The 25237-nt window shown below is 44.5% G+C and overlaps 2 protein-coding genes across 7 annotated transcripts; both read left to right on the forward strand.

Annotated features, from left to right (window-relative positions):
• The first annotated feature begins 3235 nt into the window (after positions 1-3235).
• LOC125507812 (exportin-4) lies at positions 3236-18417 on the forward strand. 5 transcript variants are annotated; one of them, XM_048672321.1, is made up of 32 exons: positions 3241-3518; positions 4234-4321; positions 5470-5578; positions 5673-5771; positions 6252-6294; positions 6917-6988; positions 7079-7174; positions 7278-7511; positions 7580-7763; positions 7916-8027; positions 8117-8203; positions 8409-8547; positions 9474-9564; positions 9685-9747; positions 9836-9945; positions 10050-10157; positions 10448-10521; positions 11007-11082; positions 11388-11606; positions 12031-12102; positions 12501-12572; positions 12666-12730; positions 12814-12916; positions 12979-13110; positions 13229-13372; positions 15544-15651; positions 15736-15786; positions 16421-16498; positions 16583-16696; positions 17231-17427; positions 17550-17619; positions 17730-18417. In XM_048672321.1, exons 1-32 carry the CDS (start codon positions 3432-3434, stop codon positions 17916-17918), a joined length of 3486 nt encoding a protein of 1161 aa, XP_048528278.1. In that variant the 5' UTR covers positions 3241-3431; the 3' UTR covers positions 17919-18417. The 5 variants fall into 5 exon arrangements, 4 of the variants coding, with proteins under 4 accessions (XP_048528301.1, XP_048528278.1, XP_048528285.1 ...); XM_048672328.1 differs by having other exon boundaries at positions 10053-10157; XM_048672336.1 differs by lacking the exons at positions 3241-3518; positions 4234-4321 and adding an exon at positions 4991-5010.
• A 1144-nt stretch (positions 18418-19561) lies between these two features.
• LOC125507836 (probable methyltransferase PMT3) lies at positions 19562-25018 on the forward strand. Of its 2 annotated transcripts, none has more exons than XM_048672352.1 (8): positions 19562-19750; positions 20578-20943; positions 21040-21204; positions 21529-21711; positions 21850-22444; positions 23074-23186; positions 23271-23491; positions 24241-25018. In XM_048672352.1, the coding sequence occupies exons 2-8, from the start codon at positions 20692-20694 to the stop codon at positions 24560-24562; spliced, it is 1851 nt and encodes a 616-aa protein (XP_048528309.1). In that variant the 5' UTR covers positions 19562-19750; positions 20578-20691; the 3' UTR covers positions 24563-25018. The 2 variants fall into 2 exon arrangements, with proteins under 2 accessions (XP_048528309.1, XP_048528319.1); XM_048672362.1 differs by lacking the exon at positions 19562-19750 and adding an exon at positions 20083-20488.
• Positions 25019-25237: the final 219 nt, after the last annotated feature.

Consider the following 25237-nt stretch of genomic DNA (forward strand, 5'->3'; position numbering starts at 1 on the left):
ATGCATGGTTTTGATATGTATAGGGTTTTATGACGATGGAATCAGGTCAAGGCGGGATCTGGCCTTGTGGACGAGGGGCACGGCCACCCCTAGACGCACCACTTGGCCTTGTGGGCCCCTCGTGGCTCTTCTCAACTCCTCTTGAAGCTTCAAGTGTTTCTTGTTGCCAAAAAATCGTGTTAAATCGGCAAAATATTTTGACCTATGTAGATATTGACTTCCCGCGAATAAAAGAACAAGCAATAAACATGAACTTTCACCAGGCACTAAATTAATAGGTTGGTTCATAAAAATAATATAAAATCGCTATGAAAGGTATATATAGAAATGCTAATATGATACCATTGAACAATCAAAATTTATATACGTTTGGGACCTATCTCCTTAGGGTGTGCAAAACCGAACCGAAAACCACAATTCAAACCAAAAACACCAAACCGAACCGAAATTTCAGTTTTTTAAGGTTTCAGTTTCAGTTTTGAAATATGAAAACCATTTGCATTTCGGGTTTTCGTTTAGAAACCAAAAACCATAGGGTTAAACCGAATTAACCAAAATTAAGGTTTTTTGGGTCCAAAAGCGTAATGGGATGCTATAGTACAATACTTTCTAGTCCATTTAGTGTTTGAGTTTACGTGATTAGCTTGATTGCTTATCCACATCCCTTCTTTATTCTTTTTTTATCGCCCTTTCCTCATTATGATATATATCATGTATTTACATGTGAAAAGTTACATGTATTTACTTTGGTTATTACCGAAACCGAACCAAAAATAAATGGTTAATACCGAAATTGAATTGTATCTATGTATAAAACCATATAAACTAAAATATAAAAACCATATAAACCAAAACCGAATCAAACGAAAAAACGGAATGCGCACCTTGAGTATCACCCACCTTCTTTCCTCCCTCCCGCAACCCGCGGGGCCCAACCCACCAACCCTTCGTCGTCGTCTTCTTTCTTGGGCATTGACGTGAGACGCACCTACCGATCGCGCCCCCGATCCTCCCCTCTACTCTCTTAAAGTTGCACCCCATGCACAAACCCTAACCATAACCCTTCTTCCTTCTTCCCGCCGCCACGCTTCCCCTCTCCTTGTCCCTTTTCCGCTTTCTCTCATGCGCGTGCGCCTGAGAGCATGCGCGTGCACCTGAGAGCATGCGCGCGACCACCATCGTTCGTGCACGTAATTCGAGACCACCACAAGTCGGGTGGGCTGGGCCCATGTCGTGACGGTCACCGCGCTAATGGACTGACATGACTCAGGTGGTTAGGTTTGGTGGCACCCGGGATCTATCCACATTGATGAGAGAGGAGGGTGATCAACGGAATAGCGCAGCTGCACTTTGTAGTATTTAGGCCAACTCCACCGCGCGACCCCAAACGGACGTCCGGATTGGCCTGATTTTGTCCCTTTGGGGCGCCGATGGGTTCGCCCGTGTCCAGTTTTGTCAGATGGTCGTGCGTGCGCCCACCGCGCGGCCGCACCCCAAATCGTGTCCGGGATGGACGTGAATAAAAAATAAATAAAACTAGAATGAAATAACTAAAAAAAGTAAATAAACGCATTTAAAAAATATAAAACATATATAGGGGTCGGCACAAAACGGCCCAGTTTCCGCGGCCACTTAAAAGGCCCAGTTTCATAATTGACATATAAAAACAAAATAAAAAAACGCTTCCGACGCGCTCCTGCCGCGCCCGTCGGTGCCGTGGCCGTCGCCGTCTTCACTGGCCGCCGGTGTCGTCGTCGTCGCTGATGGGGTCGACGTAGGCCGGCGGCGTCCACAAGTGGACCAGCGGTGCGTGGTAGACGGGGGCGGGCTGGACGGCCGGAGGTGCCTGCACCACCTCCTCCCGTGGCGACGCCTCCCGCTCCGGTGACCGCGCCGGAGTGGGGCACCAGTTCACGCCCATGCCGGCGGCCATCTCCGGAGTAGTGCAGGATCAGCCCCACCCCTGGCCCAGCAGCTGCTGGAACGCGGCCACTGGCGGCTCCTCCTCGGGGATGGCTACCTCGCCGGCAGCGGAGCGGGCCGCCATCTCCTCCAGGCCCTCCCATTGCCGCTCATCGTGCGTGTACATGGAGTCCTCCATAACACGCGCCATGAGACGGGCCTCCTCCTCATCCATCATGCGAGGAGGTGGTGGTGGCGATGGAGACGGCGAAGGCGACGGCGTGGGCGTGACGCTACGCACCCGCCTACGCCCGCGCTCCTGGGGAGTAGGCGCTGCACGCTCCTGTCGTGGCCGCCGCGGCCCCGTCGAGGTGCCGGCGAAGAAGGACGCGCACCTGGTGTCGTGCTCGTCACGAAACCAGATGTCCCAGAGCCCGGAGTCGGGGGCGTACCTGGGGTCGTAGAAGAGGTCGTCGGGGAGGAGGCGGTGACGGCGCTCGATCTCCCTGCCGCGCGCACGGCCGCTCGTCGGGACCGGCGGGATCGGGACCCGGTCGGCGGAGAGATGCCGGTCATTGGGGAGATGGACGTCGCTCCAGGGGAGCGACGTCCTCGTCTCCCAATAACGGCGGCACACCGACGAGCGGACGTAATGCCGGTCGCGGCCGCCGGCGGACGTGGGCGCGATGGAGAAGGCGGGCGGCACGAGGGCCCGGCGTGGTGGCGATGGCGAGCCGCGGCGGCGTCCCGACGAGGAACCAGCCTCACAGTCGTGTTTGCCTTTGCGGCCCATGGCTGCGGGCGGCCGGCCAGCGAGGTGTTGGCTAGGGTTTGGGACGGGGGCTGTCGGGTTTCGAGGAGGCCGCGGGATGGTGTGGGGCAGTGTGGACGACGACCCGTCCACGCTTCCCACTTAAAGAAGGACGACGACCGTTCGACGTGCGGATGACAGGTGGGGCCGCCTGCTCGTGTGCATTCATGTGGGCGGGTGGGAAGTAGGTGGCCGTCTGCCACGCGGCCCCGACGCGGACGAGACGCGCGTTCGTTTGGTGTCCGTCGCGACCAAACCCGACGCAAGTTTGCGCTCGAAATGGGTCGGCCCGGACACAAAAGAAACAAGATGGGTCCGGGCTGTCGCGCGCTGGTCCGCCTCCTTTGTCCGTTTTATCCCAAACGGACGGGGCGGACAGCATAGGGTCGCGCGGTGGAGTTGGGCTTAGGATCCTATATACAAATATATCTAAAAAATCCTATAGAATCACTTTTTGACCAAACAAAAGCCCTAAAAAGCTATAAACATTTCGATTCCAGTTAAATTGATTAATTATACTCGTCGCCTCTGTTCCGCCCCCAAACCCAAGGAAAACCATCATCAGCCGCTCTCTCTCTCTCTCGGCTCTCCACTTCGGCCTCCGCCTCGCTCCCACCCCAAATTCCTCCACGGCTGGCGGCCTGAAGCCCTAGGCCACCGCCGGGACCCAAGAGCAAGCATATAGACGCTGCGATCGGAAGCAGCAGTAGCCGCCGCCATGCAGGGCTTCCCCGGCGGCGTCCCCGATCCGCAGCAGCTCCAGGCCACCATGCTCGCCATCGAGCAGGCCTGCTCCCTCATCCAGGTCAGGGCCCTCTCCAGCTCGCTGCTGCGGACGCTCACGACGTTATCGCCCTGCTAAATTCAGCGTCTCTGCCCCTTCCTGCGGCTAGCGCTCTGTATTTCGTCGGTGTCTCTGTAGATTTGGCCCGCATGTGGGCAGCGGGCTTCTGTTCGACTTTGTTGTGCCTTGGCGTCGTTTGATGGAGGAAGTGCTTGGTTCGCGCAGATGCTGTGGCATTTTGTCTTTCTCCTCCCTGAACCATCGATCAGTGCTTGCTGCGCGCTGCTGATCAGTGTTCCCGTGCGGATTTGATGAGGGGATCCTTTTTGTTTACTGCGTTGTCGACGAGGATTAGGTGCTTTAGAGTTAGTTGCTTAATTTAGGGGGTTTGGCGCCTCTGAATTATTCAGTCAGGTGAGATATTCTGATGCCTCATCGAGTAAAGCAACGGCACAGTTCAGCTGGCACCGAAGTTTATACTGGTCTTTAGCGAGAGTTCTTACAATTGGTATCGGGGCTACTAATCGGTGTTTCCGTGTTGATCTGGCGAGGGGATCCCTTTTAATTGCCACTTTGGTGGTTTTATTTCTTGCTATTATAGATTTTGAGTATGTGATTTCTATGGCAGGGGACATTGAATGAGCATAGAACCATTTTCCTTGCTATAGATGTTTCATCCATTTTCCATGAACTTTACTCAGGAGACAATCTTTTGACGTCTGCATGATTTTCACAGGTGCACATGAATCCGGCTGAAGCGGAAAAAGTTCTAAGTTCACTCCATTCATCTCTGATGCCTTATCAAGCATGCAGATTTATTCTTGGTATGCTGTTGTTTAGCTGCACACATCAAAGAACTGGAATCAATTCTCGATAAGGCTTAAGATATCCTCAATTTGGATGTGGATTGCTGAGTAGGACCTAGGACTTCTCATATCAGCAGGATTGTCCGTCTATGTAACCTTTGTCCTGTACAGTTTTTCTTTCTTATGATTTAAAACAAGAATCAACTGAAACAAATGTTGCAAATGCCCCCATCTCATCTTTAAATGCAGTTTGTAGACCAACTCATAGATTCATCTGTTAGTTGTTTTTCCTGTGATTAGCTTATGCCAGCTGTACTTGCACTTTACTATTTGAGTAAATCTAGTGACCATTAAAGTGAATTTATCTAGTGGGAAGAGAGCTTATTTTGTTGTGTAATGGCAATCCAAATTTCTGAAGTTGTGAATCTCTAGGTGTATATGTTTCTCGAGTTGCCCAGGGCCATTTTGAGAATATGTCTATTATCATTCTTTTTAATAAAATACTCTGTTTAAGCTTTATGTAATTTTTTGCTGGTTTTGTGTACTCTGTAGTTTAGAAGGACAGGCCTGGTGCTGTGGTGAAGTACTCCCCGCTTGTGCCAAGAGGTCTGGGTTCGACGTGGCCGCTCTGCATTGCACATTGCAGGGATAAGGCTTGACTCGTTCCTTCCCTAGACCCCACTTGGCATGGGAGCTTCTAGCACTGGGTTTGTCCCTTTTTTTGTGTACTCTGTAGTTCCCTAGAAATGCACTTGTCGTGTAATTTCTGAAAGATCTTTGGTCTCTGGAAACTATGCTAACTTACTACTTAGTGATCTAAACACTCTTATATTTCTTTACAGAGGGAGTATATCACTTGCTAAGAAAAGACTCAAGTCAAGTCGGTGCTAGTTGGCTTGAAGTGTCATACCAAATCAACAATAATGTGAAACTAAAATGAACAAGCTGGGGTCTAATTGTATTTGTGTGTAAAATTGACATTACCAATCAAGGTTGTCATATGCATATTGTTGTTTCAATGATCAAAGTAACTAATCTATCCATGTTTCGTCCAAATCTAAAGAAGTTTATATAATTACAGGGGTACATAGTGACATATATTTCTATTATGCCATTTAAAACCTTGGTCAGTTGAAATTAACAATTTTCCTCTATGATTCTCCCAGAGACATCCCTAATGCCAAATGCGAGATTCCAAGCTGCTGGAGCAATTGGTGATGCTGCAATAAGGGAGTGGGGAATTTTAACAGATGACAACAAAAGAAGCCTAATACTGTGAGTTTCTGGGGAGTTTTTTAAGCTTGTATTTAATGTGCGATGATTGCAACAAAAGAAGCTTGTGTATAATATAATTCTCCTAATGTTGTAGATATTGTTTGAACTACGTTATGGAGCATGCAGGTTCCCCTGATGGCTACGTGCAATCAAAAGTTTCTGCTGTGGCAGCTAGGTTACTAAAAAGAGGCTGGTTAGTTTTTTACTTTTCTGCTTACTACTATGCCATGGCACTATGCCTCTTTGTACTAGCATCTTCGTAGTCGTACCTTCTATTTATCTGTTTATTTGTTGCATAAATATCCATTTGTGCATATTTTTTCGTTCATTGGGTTGTCGGGTTGGTTATGATTCTTTTTAGAGTGATGCAGCCTTCGGAAAGAAGAATTGGTGCAATAAGGGACTGAATACTTATATATTCTTGCTAGTAAAAAAAGTTAGCTATTTAGCTTATGTCTGCATCAAGAGTTATGGTATTTGGGTGGTTGGGTTGTACGATATCATCCATGATGATTAGATGCAAAAAAGGTGTCTATTCAAAAGCATGCGTATATAGATAATTATTTTATTTCAGTTGAATTTTCTGCTCTATAGTGTGCTTCAAGGCAATTGACTGTTTGAAGATTTGACACTCAAAATTTAGATGTTTTCATATGGAATACATGCTTTGCAGGCTTGAGTTTCCGGATCAAGAAAAAGGTGCTATCTTCTTTGAGGTATAATTTTCGCTGAACAGTTAGACAGCTACAGCCTCATCAATTGTAGAGCCTAAGTTTTTTGGCTTTCTATGGTCATGGGTTTTTCTAAACGGGAGACATCCAATTTCATATTTTTATAAATTGGCAATGCTGGACTGAAATACATGTACAGCAAGAAATTGAAATAGGTAATTTGGTATAACTCATACGTGGGCCAGCAAAATTATATTTTTGAAAGAAAACAGTAAGAGTATCCTACTTTGCATATTCTTGGGCCAGCTAAGTAGACAGTGATGTATAGCCTAAGCTGTTTGGCTTTTGGCAATCGTGGATCTCTCTACACTAGGGACATCCAAATTTCATTTTCTCATAAATTGGCAACGCTGGACTGAACTATATGTACAGGAAGAAATCAAAATCGAAATTGGTATAGACGGTTAGATGGATGATTGAGATAGTGTTTAATTTCACCCTCATAAGCAAACATAGAGCTTTCAGTCCCACTAGTATTTATTGGTTGCCAAATCTATGTTTTATTTTTCATAATTGTGTTATGTATTAATTGTTTGTCTTACAATTTTAATCATTTAAATTTCCCATTCGTTTTGTTTGCTGACCTACTGTTTGATACCATTTTCAGGTTGAACAGTCCATCCGGGGCATGCACGGGCCTAATCGACAGTTTGCTGGGATCAACTTCTTAGAAACCTTGGTATGCTGTTCATGTAGGCTGTTGTGTTTGCTTCTCTGAATTTCTTGTCCTTTCCAACTGAGTCAGAATCAAATTTCATGTTTGAGCTAGGTTTCAGAGTTTTCCCCTTCAACTGCTTCTTCTATGGGCCTGCCTAAGGAGTTCCATGACCAATGCCAATTGTCACTTGAAGTGAAGTTTCTGAAGGTGGAACCATATATATTTTTTTTCACATGAGAATAATGTCGGCTATGCCATGTCATCTAAACTGCTTTTATCATTGTTCTAATGTGCCATTTCCTGTTGCAAGGACTTCTATTGCTGGGCACAAGCTGCTGTATTCAATACCGCAGACAAAATCTTGAATTCAAATGTAACTATACCCGAGGAGAAAGCATGTTCGGCGGCATTGCGCCTCATGCTTCAAATTTTAAGCTGGAGCTTCAAGCCAACTTTGGAACATGAGAATTTAGATGCCAAAATAAAATCTGGTTTGAGGAGCGATGCCATAAATCTGAGGAAATTCGAACGTTCATTGGTGAAGGTACAGTCTTTGAGCTATTTACATCTTTGCTCAGTTCACCTGATAAATGGTTACATTTTCTATTGTAGCCAGGGTCTTTGTGGACTGATATTCTTATATCAAGTGCACATACTATCTGGGTTTTGAACTTCTATACTACCCTGCGTCAGAAGTACTCGTATGATACACTATGGGGTGATTCTCCTATTGCTGTCTCTTGCAGACAGCTCATAGTGCAATTATGCTCCTTGGCAGGCGCTGTTTTTCCTAATGGTATGTTGCATTTCAAATACTCATTGTTTGTTTATGTTCCCATGTTGTACAAATTTGATGTTCATGAAAAGCTGCTTAATGTTATCTCAACCAGCAAATGAGCAAAATATGTTAATGATCATCTCAATAACTTCCTTTTCCTCTGTTTTCAGATAATGGAGATGCACAAATTGAACACTTTATGCACATACTATCCGCTGTTATCTTGTGGATTGAACCTCCGAATGTCATTGCGGAATCAATTCGAAATGGAGGAAGTGAAAGGTTGTGCAAGAACTATGATCATGATCTTCCTTGAATCTGAGCAAACATTAAGAAATATTGATGGGAATTATGATTTAATATTTGTGCAGTGAGTTCATAGATTCTTGCCATGTCCTGCTTTCAGTGGCATCTTTGACTAGTAGTTCACTTTTTGACAACCTCCTGAAATCGATAAGGTTAGTTATTGCACATTTTTTTCTTGTTCTTTTTTATAAGGCAGCACATTGTAAGTTCAACGATTATCTTTTGTATCAGTAAACACACAATAGATTGAAAAGTCACTTCTGTTAGTACCTTCAAGCTTCAGGGTTCTGTTCATACCATTTGTTTACCAGATAGGATTTGACTTACTAATTTCTTGTAATATGGACTTGCTTGCAGGCAATATGGCACAATTAACCTGCTTTCTGCTTTGACATCCGAAGCTGTCAAGTCTGTTCTGGATAACCAGAATGAAGAAGAAACATGGGGTTCAGATGCTCTAGATATATTGTTAGAAACATGGAATGTTATTCTGGGGGTATTGTCATTGATCTGTGCTTCACATTATTTGTATACCTTTTTATGCAACTTCCTTAATCTAGTGCTCATTCCTAATCTCCGTCCAATATTCCTTTGTGATATGGTTGTCGGCTAGTGATGATGTTTCTTTTTCTACTTGTTAGTCACATATATTATTCCAATGAAGTTTATGACTCCGTCTTCTAGGTCCACACAAGATTTTTTTAATGTTTATCGGGCATCATTTGCCGCCAAGTCTTTCCCTGATCAAACGCAAGTTATGCATGTTAAATTATGACATAAATCCTTTTTGTTCAATGTGCACGTTAGAGCAGAGAATTTGACCACTGTGATTGGTTATCACCTGTTCATCACTTAGCAGCACTGAGGAGTTATTTTTTTCACGGGAAAGAGGTTAGAGTGATAATTGTATTACTCTTTAGCATAGCTTAATGCTTTGGTATATGCATGTTTGTTTGGTAAAGGTATGTGCATGTTTGTTTGGAAAGACTTTGGTATATGTACTTATATGGAAACAGTAGCATCTCTTCCCTTGAAAAGTTGGCAATTGTATGTGCTTTACAATTTACTTGACTTTGTAGAGCGCATTCCTGATTATGTATAAGATACAAACTCCCTGTCGGCAATGTCATAGCATATTCCCTTCCGATAGGGAATTAAAAGCTGCTTGATTGTTATCGATAATTTCCTTGGCACCATGGGGCATGGAAGTGCTTGGGTTCAGATTTGCTTGCTGATAAAAGGGCTTACCTTATTTGGTACATCGAAAACGAAATTAATTATCACATGATTTTTATTGAACACTGTCCAATATACATAACGAGAGTAGGTACTTCGGTTGGTTAATATAAGCCATTCTGCCATTTTATTAATTATAACCATTAATTACTGCATAGGATTCATTTCAATCATGTTTATACACAGGAAGCTTGTGCTGATAAAAGTCCTATGTCAGCTGATGGAGCACTTGCAGCTTCAAATTTGTTTAAGATAATTGTGGAGTCACATTTGAAGGGTACAGACCTTTTCATTTGAAGTTACCCTCGAAGACATTGATACTTATGCATAGAGAGTACTTCATCTGCTGTTCTCATCTCCTGCTGCATACTGACTGCACTTCTTTTCGTTTACGTAGCTGCTGCTGATTCTGCATTTGAGGATAGTGACGATGCTGAATACTTTCATGTTTCTGTTTCAAGTATGTTGAATTTCTTAATAAATACTTTCTATTCCGAGCACCCTCCTCTTTGGGAATCCTTATACTAATGAAGTACTGTTTGGTCCAGAGCGTGATGAGCAGTTGGCCTTGTATGCTCTGATTGCACGAGCAGCTGCTGACACCACCATACCCTTTCTTGAGCAACTATTTTCTGAGCGATTTGCACGGCTAAGCCAGGTCTCCTTGTTAGCTTCATCTTGTGCCTTATCTTGGTTCAAAATTACCTATGTGTTCCTGCCATAATAACCTTCCTTCCATGATATGTGTAACATTGTTCTTAGCAGAGAGATGTCGAAAATGATCCCACTCGAACATTGGAGGAGCTGTATTGGCTGTTGCTGATTACCAGTCATGTCCTAACTGACTCAGGCGAAGGAGAAACACTGCTTGTAAATAAATCAAAGCTTCCTTCTTTTTTACTTGTGTTTTCAATTTTTTATAAACTATTTGCAGTTCCATCTTCTTCTCATAGTTCCTGCAATCGTCAAATTCAACTTGTGTTAGAGGCTTCAGTTCTTATAACATATGGTGCTCGATTTATCATTACGTATATTGTATAAAACATAAAATGCTGCACTGAATGCACTGTGCTCTTACATATTATTATTGTGTTTATTCCTATCAGCTAAGATAAATATCATAACTCTCAAAGTTTTCACTATTAGTTATTTTTTTACAGATTCCTGAAGCTTTGCAGGCGGGATTCACCAATGTAGTTGAAGTAGCTCAACATCCTGTAGTTACGTTGTCATGGTAATAATCTTTGCCTATTGGTCACTTGACAGAGCTACCTGTTTGGTAGAAAACGTTAAACTGCTGATCTTATACCTGTTAATGTATATGTCAGCAACGTAAGAATTTCAGAACCAGTTTTGATTTATGAAAAATGCTAGCTCTGTTATATAGTATAGAAATATTTGACACTGAGTCGCGGTCCTAAAAATTATATTTCCTGTTTTCATGAGTTATAACACCAAATGCTTTACCTATTATGCAACTATATCTATCATTTAATTAAATTTTAGAAATAAGTTAAAACATCCGCATGGCCAAGGTAAGACAAGGCTTCTATGGTATTCAGAAGCATATTTATTAAGACCTCACATTAAATATCTGTGTTTTATAACCGGAATTTTTATCCACTTCATTGGTAATGTAAATTTAGGCTTATCTGTCCAAGATTTAAGCTACTGGGATTGCGATACAACATGATCTGTTGACTCTCTTTGTCTATGTAGGTCTATAATAAATTTTTCAAGGCAATGTCTAGACCCAGGAATTAGAGGGAGGTACTTCAGTCCCCGGCTCATGGAGGTACTTTTTTGTACTGTTACCTGTCACCTTCATCTTATTCTATTTCCATTTTTGCTTTGGACGAGAGTTATACTATTATCTTGCTATGCACAGTTCGTTGGACCTGTTATTTCCATTCCCAAAGGTCGTAAGTGTTTATGTTGTCTTTAAGGGATATTATTTAGTTTACTTATGTACTACAAGTACTAATATATCTCATCTTGCCCGTCGACTTTGTATTCTTTAGATAGCTGTTCTATACATTTTTGGACTTGTCGTTTTTTAAGACAATGAACTTCCCCTAACTTGTTTGTGGTTGTTGGTAGGCGGTGATTTGGTTCCTGGCCAGATGGGTTGCAACCTATTTAGTACCGCTTGATGTGAGTAGAGAAATTGACAGTGTGGGTAGACATGGATCCCAGCATTCTAGAAAATTGCTAAACAGTTTTGCGTGGGACAATAACCAAGGGGAGCTTGTTCTTGATTTTGTTGCTCTCATGTCAATGGTGGCACTTACTACATATCAGGGCGAAATTGAGCTGCAGGTAACCTTCACCTTTACCGATCAACCTGCAAGACTGCATAATTTTGTGTCTACCCGTGCGTGTACACTTGCATGCCTATATGTTTTGCCGTGTTAATAAATAATAACTACTGGTGACAAGCCTGTGCAAAATTTAGAAGTGTATGATGTTTTTGACTTTTCATTGTCTCTGAGATGTTAGTTCTAACACAACTTTAATACTATATAAGTATAGTAGTTTGTTCATTTTTCATGCTTTCAATGCTAAATACCAAATATTTAGAAACATTTCCAAATGGCAAGAGGTTTAATTTTGAACATACCTCCAACAACAGTGACAGAATTTGTGAGTAAAAGGAGTATTTGTTATTGAGGGCTCACATGTAAAAATCATCTTTCTGCTGTGAAGGATATCCCTAATTTGTTGCTTTGTTTCATGTTATCAGACACTTACATGCCAAAAACTACTTGCTTCAGTTGTTCGACGGAAACACACATGTGCTTATGTTGTTCAGTTGGTAAGTCCAAAATCCAAGTCCACAGCTACAACCTATGTTATCATACTAATATTTGCATGCTCTGTAGTATTATGTTGCACATGGTAAAAATGTTTGTAGCATTTCTATCACCATAGGTATAGTGTGCTTGTTTTAGCCAAACGTCCCTTGGTGCAGGTTGTAGATTCTTTTCCTCCTCAGCATACCATTGAATAGTAATAGTGAGAGTGGATTCTACGCTCGTATAAGTGGATGCACCTCAAGCTACCTTTGTTGTCGTTGGTTTTGCCGAATCTGTCATGGCTCTAGAAGACTGGCAAAACTTGGCAATGAACCCTGTGATACTATTAACATTTTAACAAACGTCCCCCCCTCCTGTTTTCTCTTGCTTCATGTTTCATGACACTATACCTTCTTAGGACTCATGGCGTGACCTTACAAGGGCTTTTGCAAGTGGGCGTTCTTTATTTTCATTGAGTGGACGTTTACAGGTAAGTGTTATATGCACTCACCATGCAGTTTTAACTTATGCTTTCATTTGTGAAGACCTTATGCTTTTGTTACTACTTACCACACCTTCACAGAGATCTCTAGCAGAAACACTTGCATGTGCAGCTTCCTGCATCAAAGATCCCGAAGCATCTGTGCAGTAAGCCCTTTTGAGCTGCTGTATGTTATCTTATAATAAATAAATATGTGAGATTTAACAGAGCCTGTGTTGGTTTGACAAAGGTATTTGAGAGACCTCATGGGACCAGTCGCAGGATGCCTAGTAGAAAATGCTAGTAGGAGTGATCTTAAATCTGTTGCACATCAACCAGATGTTATCTACATGGTGAGTATGCATGTTATTTGCTTTAAGCTCTTTGAGGCTAGTATAATGGGAAATAACTGTAGGTCTGTTGCCTATTGGAACGGCTAAGAGGAGCTGCTAGAGCTACTCAGCCTCGCACTCAAAAGGTTCTGTTTGAGATGGGTCATACTGTGATGAACTCACTCTTGACTCTTCTGGAGGTGTACAAAAATCAGGTATTGTAGCTCATCTATTGATGCATCCTATCAATTATTTTTAGATAAAATCATATCACGCTTAGACATGTGAATTTGAACCTTGAAGATCCTAGAATAATTTTTCTTATTTTTTTAGTCTGAAGTCGTATACATGATACTCAAGTTCGTGGTTGACTTCATTGATGGTCAAGCTGTATTCCTGGATGGTAAGGAGACATCAGTTTTGATGAGCTTTTGCTTACATCTGCTCCAGATATACTCCTCTCATAATATTGGAAAGGTAAGAACAGGAATTCTTATTACTGTGTTATTCTGTGCCAGAAAATTTTCTCCACAATGATGCTGCTAACATTCCTTTTTCTCAAATACACACGCGTGCATGTTTAACAAGGTGGTTTGTGTTCACACGCCTGCTCCATACATTTTTGCCATGTTTGCATGGCACATGCGGCATGTGCCCATTGTTGTGTTGGGTCGGATCTTTTGCTTCTAGATAGAGCACCATTAGAGCTAGCCTATACAAAAGGATTGGCTCTAATCCCTATCTATCCAAACATGCCATTAGGGAAGGTTTGGAAAAGGGGATTTGCTTTGGGCTTTTCATATGTAGTTTTCCCTCGAAACAGGCTTGGTCCCTGCTTTATAATATAAATCACAAACGGCCGAATCATACAAGGTGATGAGGAAATCCTCTTGCAAAGCAGGTCAAAATTAAAAATGACATCCAGGAAAGTAGCGAGAATGCCACCAGCCCAAAGCCGAGCAAGAGAACAGGAGTAGCCAGATCCAACACTAGGCAACTGAGACTACCAACCTGGGTTGAAACCGCGCCTCACTGCACCGTACACGCCAAGCTATGGCCGGAGAGGTCCGCCTGCCCTCTTGCTCCAGGCCGCAGAGCGCCGATCCTGCCAACGGACAGCGAGGACCGAGAATGGTGACAACAAGGTCATGTGTAAAAGGTAGGAGGCCAACGAGGCCACCCCATGCCACAATCGAAGAAGCTTCACACCAGGATCAAAGCATGCTTGAATACGCCGACGAGCCGCGACTGGTAGGCACCTGAGCTTCTAGGAAGACACCCGCAAGAGGGAGACGACACAATGCACCGCAGTCGCTGAGCCTAAGAAGATATACAAGGGTTTTCGCCCGGAGCCCTGACATGGAGAGGGGACCTACAACGATGCCCCCAAGAGGGATATGATACTCGTAGGCATCGCCGGTGACGGGGCGCGGAGCTTTCGCTCTGAGCCTCATCCTTGACACAAGGGGTACCAAGGTCGCCACCCAACCCGAGGGGAGAACTGCTGCCGCCAGCTCGAGGCCTCTAGACCAAGACCGGAGGCCGCCACTGCCAAAGCCATGATAACACCAGGATCACCCGCCACCACTCCCCTCGCTTGCTCGCCGTAAAGCCATCCGCGCAGCCTCACCTTCCGGGGCCGCTGCTCTGGCATCCAAGGATCCACATCACCCCACCAACCTGACATCCAGATGACACCCACCCGAGCAGCAACAAGGGTCTCCATCCAACCCTAGATCACGCCACCTACTGGACCTGCAACACCTCTGCAGCGCCCAAATCTGGGCTGAAACGGCCAGACAGCGGCACATGAGTGGACGGACGGTGATCGCAGCCCGCCTGGCTGCAGTCACCACACCCAAATCCTCTCCTACATGCCCCCAGACCCGACACCCAGCCAGGCAGGGGCGCTGCCGCAGCCGGAGCCTGCCCACAGCCATAGAGCGCGAGAGAACGAGAGATCGCAGCCCTCTAGCCCATGGCCCCGACCTCCAGGGATAGCACCAACCCGTGGTGAAGGGAGCCAAGCGCCGGAGGCGCCACAAGGTCGCCCCGACAGGGAGGGAGACCGGAGGGTGCCGAGGTGGCGAGCTTCTCACCCGGGAGGGCCGGATGTGGGCCTCTGCCTACCAGATCTGGGGAAGAGGCGCCAAAGGAGGCACTGTGCGGTGCTGGAGGAGGCTTCATGCTACACCGGGCAGCCAAACTCGACGAGGACGGGATCCACATGGGGGAAGAGAGGGAAGGAAACAGAGCCTTGGGGAAGGGGCGCGAATTGGGACCAGGAGGCGGCGGCGGGTCACCACCTGACGCCTGAGGAAGGTGACGCGGGGGCAGGAGATCTGTGTTTGTTCTGTTTCCAGATGGTAGTTAAAGGGAACAAATTGTCAACAATCATTGTGCTATTGGAGATAATGTGTGAGGACAGTAAATATTTGCATACGCTCATCAAATTTATGTTACTTACTGCAAACTGACAAAAAAGCCTTGTTGTGGCCAATGTAATATGGACCAAAGCAAATGAGCTTCTGTTTTTTTCTAAACTTTTGTGATATATCAATGTTAGGGAGTAACTTCCCGACAGTGCAGTTGCCATCAATGTTAGAGAGAATGTTCTATAAGACTTGCTTATTGTCTCTTTTGCCTAGGTAATGCTCTCGCTTTCTTCAACTCTGCGAAGTGAATCACAATCCGAAAAGTACAAGGATCTGCGTGCTTTGCTTCGGCTTTTAACAAATATCTGCTCAAAGGATTTGGTAACCTTCACCCTTTACACCCTGTTGTGTATTGTCTGTTCGAAGATGCCCCGGATGACTAAGTGACACTGTTGGCAAATGCAGGTGGGTTTCTTATCTGATAGCAACATTGAAGGCTCCCCAGATATTGCAGAGGTACGTCGTTTGATGTTTTTCCAGTATTTTCTGCTTCTAAGAAAATTAACTGTACATATTGTTGTGTATAGATTGTTTACTGTTAGCACTCGTGGTTACTGGTCACCTTTAGGAAATTCCATAAACAAAATTGTCCACCTCTGCCATCGGTAGCCAACTCTATTTACTTGTCTCATGATCACAAAACCACAGAACAATTTGGTCAGATAGGTAACCAATATGCCAATTAACGTTTACTTACAGTTATGCAATTGGAGCATTGCGAAGTTTTTAAGTGCTGACCTGTCTACGGGCTTGCATTTGACCAGCAAGAAATGACACAGCTGGGACATCCTGGACATGAACCAGAAATATGGCCTTGAAGAAATCCTTGTTAAATTCAAGGCTATGTATCTGTGGCTTAGCCCCCAATTAGACACATGGTTGCCATACATCTGCCATGTCTTGAACCAGAAACATTGAGGTTATTGAAGGAAAGTTTCTGTAGGAAAAATACTAAAAGCGTTCTGGTTAAAGAACATTTGTCATGTCTTACTTTAACCATTTAACCAGGGGTATTCAGTTGTCCACATCAAGAGTTAACTGCATTTACTACTTAGTTAGTTTGAAAATAACTCAAATGTTACTTTCGCAGGTCATCTATGTTGGTCTTGATATTGTGACTCCCTTGATATCTTTGGATCTTCTCAAGTACCCTAAACTAAGTCGTGATGTAAGTTTTTTTTTTCTTTCCATTTTTCTTCTAGTATAATATAATGACAATCAAATGATACTAAGTAATTTGGTTTCTTTGCAGTATTTTGTACTTATGTCACACTTGTTGGAAGTGTACCCTGAGAAGGTTGCTCACTTAAACAGGGATGCCTTTGGAAGAATTACTGGTAGTCTTGAATTTGGCCTGCGTAATCAGGCAAGAGGATCTTCACGTAACTGCATTTACTGCTTGTCCTACTTTTGCTTAAATTTTCAAATAGCAGCAGTACTCACTGCAGTGAGCTACTGAGTTGGTAGCAACTGGACCTTGCTTGGTTATATGGCGTGCGTACATACCCTCTGCTACCAATGACTCTTGCATCTGGATTCTCTATGAACCTACGCTCAACTTTCTATATCTTTCTGATTTGCTACTGTGAGCACCTAAATGTGCAATCATTCTTGACTGATATAAGGTGATCAGAGCAAGCCTTCAGTGTATTGAAATCATGGAAAATGTGGTGTATGCTATAAGATGACTGGACAGAACTTCTGTTTTCTGAAATGCGATATAACTGGCAAATTACAATGAATAATCAGATGTATTTTTGCCTGCCACTTGTGATGTCTACAAATATTGTTTGATCTATATAATATGTGAAACAATTGCCATTGCCGTGCATTCTGTATGTTGAAATACAGTCTATATTCTTCAGCTGATATAGCTAGGTTTGTGTTTTCCATGTTGCAGGATGGCGATGTTGTTGAGAGGTGCCTCACAGCAGTAAATGCCCTTGCCTCGTACCATTTCAAAGAAAGATTTGGAGGCAGAGGAGGGCTTGGCTCGCAGGTTATGGAATCTGAAGGATCGAATGGCAAACTTCAGGAAAGCATATCAAGTCACTTCTTGAGGCTTCTCCTGCAACTACTTCTGTTTGAAGATTTTAGGTGAGCTCCCCACGTCGACATTCAGTATAGATTTAGGATCCTGTAACTTCATTTTTTTTCTTCATATTGTTCCATTTACCTTATTTGTTGTTGTACATATCTGATATATGCGACTCTTGCAGAATGGAACTAGCAGGTTCTGCTGCAGATGCTTTGCTTCCTTTACTTTTTTGTGAACAGGAGTTATATCAGGTCCTTTCTCGCCACTTATCTAATAGGCTAACAGTTATCAGATCAAGTACAATACTAAGGCTTAATTTTTGTTATTTTGCTATGTGTTCTCATCACGTCTCCCTCTGCAGAGACTGGTCCATGAGTTGCTTGAGAAAGAGCAGAATCCGACTATAAAATCAAGGCTGGCACTTGCTTTCCATAACCTGACAAGTTCAAACAATCTCTCAAGCACCCTTGACCGGCCAAACAGGCAGAAATTTCGGAAAAATCTCCGGGTTTTCTTAGGCGAGGTCTCGGGCTTCATGCAGATAAAGTAGATGGGGAGTGACATGAAAGCATTGATGTCTGGTCGATCCCCAGAAGTTTTTTCTCCATTGTGGCAGAGTCCATGTGTGGCGGAGCCATGAGCAGGAATTCTGGCGTTAGAGGTCGAAAACGCATTCGCCGTTGTGTGTTGAAGGGAGTTCAAACAGAAATGACAGGAACATGTCGACGTGTTCCAGGATCTGTGTCTGGCTGCATTTGGCGGTGGAGAATTGGACGCCCTGAGATGAGATCGTCGTGTAAATTTAATTGGGTCTAGATGTAATCATACAGAGAAGGCGGACATTTTTTTTAAACGGAGAAGGTGGTCATTTTGTTGCGACTGCTCAGATGGAACAGTTTTTTTCTCCCACGTGTATGGGAGATACAGCTTAGAAGAAGCGATTCGGCACCTTGTGGTGCGTAACTTTTGCCCGTCGGGAAACGTGAGACACTGGGCCTGGGGCCTGCTTTTGCAATGCTCGATTTTTACTGGACTCCTGTGGGAACCAAGCTGTTTCGTGTAAAATGTCTTCTTCCAGAGCAACTGAACAAGCACATGGTGTCGGCGTGTCGCTGTAACCAGCTGGGGCTCACTTTGAGCATCGGAGCCCTAGAGTTTTTTTCCTTTTTCTTCTGGCCAGGAACTCACGAGCGAAATGACCAGCAGTGTTGTGGCTAAAAGATCTTCAACCTTCACGCACCAAATTTGGGTGGGTCTTTATGGGCGCGCCATAACTCCCTTGGACATGAGGCCCCGTGTGTCGCTGGCATTTGTGGATTTTGGTGACCATTAGCTGTGTGGATCCCATGGACTTCCGTCGAGCAAGCTGTTGCGTGTCGGTGGCTGCATGCCCGTGTCGGCGCGTGGATGGATGGATGGGTAGATCTCTGATCGAACATTCTGTGCGTAGAGTGTGGGAATGTGGGATGCACGTGATATAGAAAACCAATCAGGCATTTTGCCCGGAAGCGGTACATTCTCGTAGTCGGCAGCCGCGTGAGTATCCCCTTGCTCGGCCGTGGCCAGTTTGGGTTTCCTCCGGCTCGTTGCACTAAAAGTCTTTCCTTACAACTTCTTGGCAAAGAATGAAAGCGCAGCATCTCGAGGAGCAAAGTCCATAGGAAAAAACAAACGGAAACGAAAGGAAAGACTCACGTGACAAAGCTGATTGATTGGCCATACGCGCATCAGCACTGCAGCACCAGCAGCAGGACAGCGAAGGAAGAGAGAAAATAATAATGATATATCCCTTCCCCTCCCTCCCATTGGGTCGGCGCCGACAGAGATCTCCCCTCTAAATCCCCAACGTTAATCGTCTTATAAAAATGACCCCCACAGTACTACTACTAATCTACTACTACTAGTACTAGAATACTAACCACCTGGGACATGTGGTTAGCAAATTCAAAATTCACACAGTACTAGAATACCAGAATAACATTTTTTCCCCGGAAAAAAACCGTCAAAAAAAAGAATAACAATTATTATCCGTCTCGCTCTCGCGCATCTCGGCACGGGAGGGACATTCCCTCCGCTTAACAGCGTCCCGTGTACCGCGGCGTGTTAGTTTAATCTGCAACCCTGCTCGCTAATCATCTCGCGGATCTTGTTGTTGCTGGTTTCATTAACACGCGCCACCAAGAGTGCAGACCTGCCCCCTCTCTCTCCGCGTTCGCTGCCCGCCTCTCACCCCCTCCCACGCTCCGCCCCGCAAATCGAGGCCTTCCGCTGGCCCTCCTCACCCCCGCCCCGCCCCAGCCAGCCAACGGAGGCGACGAGCGCCCGGCCCGCGGCGGCACTCCCCCGCCCGCCCGCCCGCCGCCCGCGCACGGGATCCGCACGGTGCGTTGCTACCCCCCCCCCCCCCCCTTACCCCCTCCCCCCCTCGGTCCAGCCGTCCATGTCGCTGCCGCCCGGCGGTGCGATCTGGCTGCGATGCCCCACGCGAAAGGGAGGGAGCGGCGGGCGCGGCGTGGGTTTCTCGCGTCTGGTGGGATTCGCGCGCTGTGCGTGCGTGTTGGGGTTTTTGTGCTGGTTCGTTTCTGTTGTCCCGTCTGTTAGGATTTGGTTGGTTCGTCTTTAGCTGCTTCGTAGTCGTCGCTGCAAACCCTGGGGATTTTTAATCCGCTGCTGGCCTCGCGCCGGACGCACTCAGCCAGCAGCCACTCCTCCGCAGCCAGGCCGCAGTGCCCGTCGCTGTCTCAGTCGTCTCCGCTGGGTCAAACCGAAGCTCTTCTTACCGCCGTATGCTCGGCTGCCTAATCCAACTGCGCAGAGAGCTTCCGTGCTGGCGAGCCGAATTCCAAGCCCGCTTCGTGGGACTGGAATCGAGACCACGCCGCAGATCGGAAGCAACCTGCCAGTCAAATAGCTCGGAAAAAGGGGAGCTTTGTTTAAAGTACCACTAGTGCTCATCTTGCCTCTTTGTGATCCGCCCCCCACTTCACTCTTTACCACCGCCGCCCGTTTGCATACTTATACGGGCTTCGGTGCGAGCATTTAATTTGTCCCAAGGGTTTCTCTTCTTAGCAGGCTTCCAGCTTCGTCTCGTCCCCCCTTCCAGTGCATATCTCAATTTTGGTTCGGTTGCTTGAACTGTACTGCGGCTTGCTGCTACTTTGTTATACCATCTTATTGTTGGTCTCATGGCTTGTTTTTGCTTTCTGCAGATCCGTGCGCCCAACAGAACTAGGATTTTTTGTGGTCCTTCATGAATCTTGAGGACAGTCTATACTAGGGGGGCAGTAGGGTACTACTACTGCTAGGATCTGGTATCCTCCGAAATGAGGGGGAGAAATGACGGGGGGCAGAGCAAGAGGCCCGTCGTGCTCTTCTGCGTCATGGTCGTGTGCCTCTGCCTCCTCTTCCTCTATTTCTCGGGCTCCAATGGGCAGGCTGGGAGCGCGGCACTAGAGTATGGCACCAAGTTTTCTCGCTCGCTTGGGTGGGGCAGCGATGGAGATGGCGACGATGGCTCAGAGGAGTCGATTTTTGGGACTGGCGATGTAAATGACGTTAAGCTCAAGAGCTTCCCGGTGAGTTCAGGACCAGCAACCAGTTGGTTGTTAACAGTCTATACATACATATATGATGATAATTCTAAAGGTTTTTTCTTTTGCTTTGCTCCGAAGGTATGCGATGATCGGCATTCTGAGCTGATCCCCTGCTTGGATAGGAATTTGATATATCAGATGAGGTTGAAGCTGGATCTAAACTTGATGGAGCATTATGAGCGGCATTGCCCTCCTCCTGAGAGGCGATTTAATTGCCTGATTCCACCGCCACATGGCTATAAGGTCACTAGATTATCCTTTCTTTGTTTTTTCTTGTCTTCTCCTTGCCTTACTTTGATAACGTCTCCAAGCTACAAAGTTGCTGGAGTTGGGTTCCTATACTCACCATCTCAACATATATCTTCAAGCTGAACCACTTAATTTTGGTGATTATACATTATGTGGTCAAGCTGTCTTCCGCATGTAGATTTAGGTTTGATCATGGTTAGAATTTTGCCTGCTCTGTAGCTGGACAATCTTGTTACCTTCTCCTGACCTATCAAATTTGTACTTGTGTGAGATAGTTCTGTTTAATTTGATTCGTGCTAAGCCACATTAGTTTTGCAGGTTCCCATAAAATGGCCAAAAAGTCGCGATATAGTGTGGAAAGCAAATATTCCTCACACTCACCTTGCAAAAGAGAAGTCAGACCAGAACTGGATGATTGATGCAGGCGAAAAAATTAAGTTTCCAGGTGGCGGAACACATTTTCATCATGGAGCTGACAAATATATATCAAGCATTGCAAATGTAAGTATGTTTTAGCTTCTTCACAGTAATGCTCTGCTAAAGATACGCTACACATATTTGAGCACCATGCCCTGTGAAGCTTCACTTTTTTTGACTGTAAGCTTCACTTTGTGATTCATTTCTTCTACTATCTGACAGATGCTAAACTTCAAAGATAACATTATAAACAATGAGGGAATGCTTCGTACTGTACTTGATGTGGGCTGCGGAGTGGCTAGTTTTGGAGGATATCTTCTTTCATCGAATGTCATAGCGATGTCTTTGGCACCAAACGATGTACATCAGAACCAGATCCAATTTGCTCTTGAAAGGGGGATCCCTGCTTATCTTGGTGTTTTGGGAACAAAAAGGCTTCCATACCCCAGTAGATCGTTCGAATTAGCCCACTGTTCTCGTTGCAGGATTGATTGGCTTCAGAGAGATGGAATTCTTATGCTTGAACTGGACAGATTACTCAGGCCTGGAGGTTATTTTGCTTATTCATCTCCTGAGGCATACGCACAGGATGAGGAGGACCGTAGAATCTGGAAAGAAATGAGTTCCCTTGCAGAAAGGATGTGCTGGAAAATTGCAGAGAAAAAAAACCAGACAGTTATTTGGGTCAAGCCTCTGAACAATGATTGCTACAGGAGCCGGCCGCGTGGTACAAATCCACCTCTATGCAAAAGTGGTGATGATCCAGATTCAGTATGGGGAGTGACAATGGAAGCTTGCATTACTCCATATCCAGAACGTGCGTATTTATCCTATTCCAGTTGTAGTTTTTTTTACTTTTTATTGCTTATCTACTGGCTGAATACTTGATATATTGTCATCTTCCTTCTCTAGTGCTTGTGGTACTTCAAACTGGTCGGCTTGTGAATTGTTCCATGGGTGTTGTTTGCTGCACGTTAGATTACTGTTGTTGGAAAAGAATTTGAGTGACAGGAAACATTAGCTATGATTTATAGTCACTGTGTGCTGCAAGGATGCATCTTTCCGTTTTGTTTTATCTAAAAAAAGTGTGCGCACACACATAAGCACACACACACACACTTGTCAGTACTGGTAAACAAAGGATCTTCAGTTTGGGTTGTTTCCTCTTTGTCCCTCTCACCATGCTTCCCAGGAATGTTGGAATTTGGGAATTAAAGTAATAACCAAAGTAGCATTTGTGTTAATTTGTGGTTTCATGGAGGTTTGGTTATGCTAACAGGTAGGATGGTTTATGGTCATTAGTCTTGAAACGATCGAATCATCCCTGTACTCTGTCAGCAGTAAAAACATGGAGATATATACCATTTCTTTTCTTCCTTTTTCCTCACGACATTTTGCAGCTAATTTACATCTCAAGTGAAGTGACAATTGATTTAATATTTGCAGAAATGCACAGGGATGGGGGAAGTGGATTGGCTCCTTGGCCTGCTCGATTAACAACCCCACCTCCTCGTCTTGCAGATTTGTATGTTACAGCTGACACATTTGAAAAAGATACGGTAAGTTGATCATATTATGTCTTCATAACTTCAATTATGTCCAAATAATCCTTCAAGGATCTTAGATGAAATGTCTCCATGCAGGAAATGTGGCAGCAAAGAGTAGACAATTATTGGAATTTATTGCGCCCAAAGGTAAAACCAGAGAGTATTAGAAACATCATGGACATGAAAGCAAACTTTGGATCATTTGCTGCTGCTCTCAAGGAAAAGGATGTATGGGTGATGAATGCTGTGTCCCATGATGGACCAAACACTCTTAAGATAATCTATGACAGAGGGCTCATAGGCTCTACACACGACTGGTATGCTTCAATTCACATTAGGACTATGGTTTTGTTAGATTTTAGTACATAGAAGGAGATTTTGATCCTCGTATCTGCAAGGCATTAATAGGGTTTTATGATGGAAACAGTACTGCTACCAACCTTCTTAATCATTGGTTGAGCTTCTCATGTGCCATTAGAACATTAAGGATAAAACCCTCATTGCTTTGGCAGGAAATATTCCTTGCTAGAATTTACCCCTGGTATTGCATTGTGTCACCTCAGTAAGTTCGAGGAAAGTAAACATTGTGAGATCAGTAGGTCTATTATGCTACTTGCCAAGCTTTCATCTCAGAATATGTTGTTGCTATCAAAACAAATTGGTTAGCTTGATGCGATGGTAGTTTAACCCTTTGCCTTTTTTCCTTTAGTGTCTTAATTTTTTTAAGCTGCAACAGTACACCTTGTATGTCGCAGTTCAGCAGTTCCATTCGTTGTATTCTTGTGCGCTTACAGTGAAATGACAATAAAGCCGTAGAGCTCGAAGCCGGAAGCCCTTCTCTAGGTTTTCAAGAAATAGAATCACTTTCCAAGATACTACGGAAATGGAGAATATATTGTTGAATAAAAAAACCATTTTTCTGGATCAGAGTGTAGTGTCCATGATTTCTTTGCAAATGTTTATTTTCAATTACTGCAGCTTTCTCCCTGCAGAATTATATGCAGTTTGTACCGTTGCTGGCCGGTTTGTTAGGCAGCTGTATTCAAATACAATAATTTGTTTGCAGGTGTGAGGCATTCTCTACTTATCCTCGAACATATGATCTTCTACATGCGTGGACAGTCTTCACCGACCTTGAGAAAAGAGGTTGCAGTGCTGAAGATCTGCTCCTTGAAATGGATCGTATACTCAGGCCAACTGGTTTTATCATCGTGAGAGACAAGGCCCCTATCATTGTATTCATCAAGAAGTATCTCAATGCACTTCACTGGGAGGCAGTAACCGTTGTGGATGGTGAGTCCAGTCCGGAATCTGAGGAGAATGAAATGATACTCATAATCCGGAAGAAATTGTGGCTACCAGAAGCAGGTTCACAGGACTCGACGTAATCCTTTGGTCCGAGTTTCTTTGGCATCGTCAGCATCTGCAGCTCAGGAGCCAAGAAGCGAAGGCTCAGTTGCTCCCTCCAAATTCGTGATTCAGTATTGCTGCTCCAGGAGTAGAATTCCCAGTCCTACTATCCACGTGAAGATAGAATGTTTCTCAGGATATGGCAAGTATCCGGAAGGCTGAGCTCAAGCCCTCTCTCCTTTTGTTGTCTCCACAGATACTGTAATCGTAAGTTAATGTTTGTTCTCTAGCCTGGTTAGGAAATAAACCTTTTTCTTGTTGAGCTTCAGTTAGGTGCTTCCCGTCCATTTGTTGAAGCGGCGTTAGTAAACAGATTTGGTGCTTATTGTAAGAAGATTCAACTGTAAACATATTTTGGGGAAATGAGGTTTAGCTAGGGATAGTGGCCTCAAACCACCAAGGAATGTATACCTGAAGAATGTGGTGCTTCTGAAGTTCTGTCTGTTCCCCCTCTTGTCTCTTTCTTAACCGATAGAGCTAGCAAATACAACACCGATAGACGCTGAAGAGAGAATAGTAGAAAATCAGGAAACGCTTGTGACAGAAATTACCCCCAAATCGTCATTTGTTCACATTTTTTTCCCTAATTTAAATATTTCTTTCACATTTTTTATCCCCAAGATTGATGCTTGTCACAAAAATTACCCCCAAAT

The sequence above is a fragment of the Triticum urartu genome, chromosome 1 (assembly GCF_003073215.2).
Source record: "Triticum urartu cultivar G1812 chromosome 1, Tu2.1, whole genome shotgun sequence".
NCBI lineage: Eukaryota > Viridiplantae > Streptophyta > Magnoliopsida > Poales > Poaceae > Triticum > Triticum urartu.

Coding starts and splice junctions, on each gene's coding strand:
- LOC125507812 (XM_048672321.1), top strand. CDS start 3,432: ATGCAGGGCTTCCCCGGCGGCGTCCCCGATCCGCAGCAGCTCCAGGCC. Junction 6,295..6,916: donor AAGGTGCTATCTTCTTTGAG/GTATAATTTTCG, acceptor TACCATTTTCAG/GTTGAACAGTCCATCCGGGG. Junction 13,111..13,228: donor TGGAGGTGTACAAAAATCAG/GTATTGTAGCTC, acceptor TTATTTTTTTAG/TCTGAAGTCGTATACATGAT.
- LOC125507836 (XM_048672352.1), top strand. CDS start 20,692: ATGAGGGGGAGAAATGACGGGGGGCAGAGCAAGAGGCCCGTCGTGCTC. Junction 21,205..21,528: donor CACCGCCACATGGCTATAAG/GTCACTAGATTA, acceptor TTAGTTTTGCAG/GTTCCCATAAAATGGCCAAA. Junction 23,187..23,270: donor ACACATTTGAAAAAGATACG/GTAAGTTGATCA, acceptor GTCTCCATGCAG/GAAATGTGGCAGCAAAGAGT.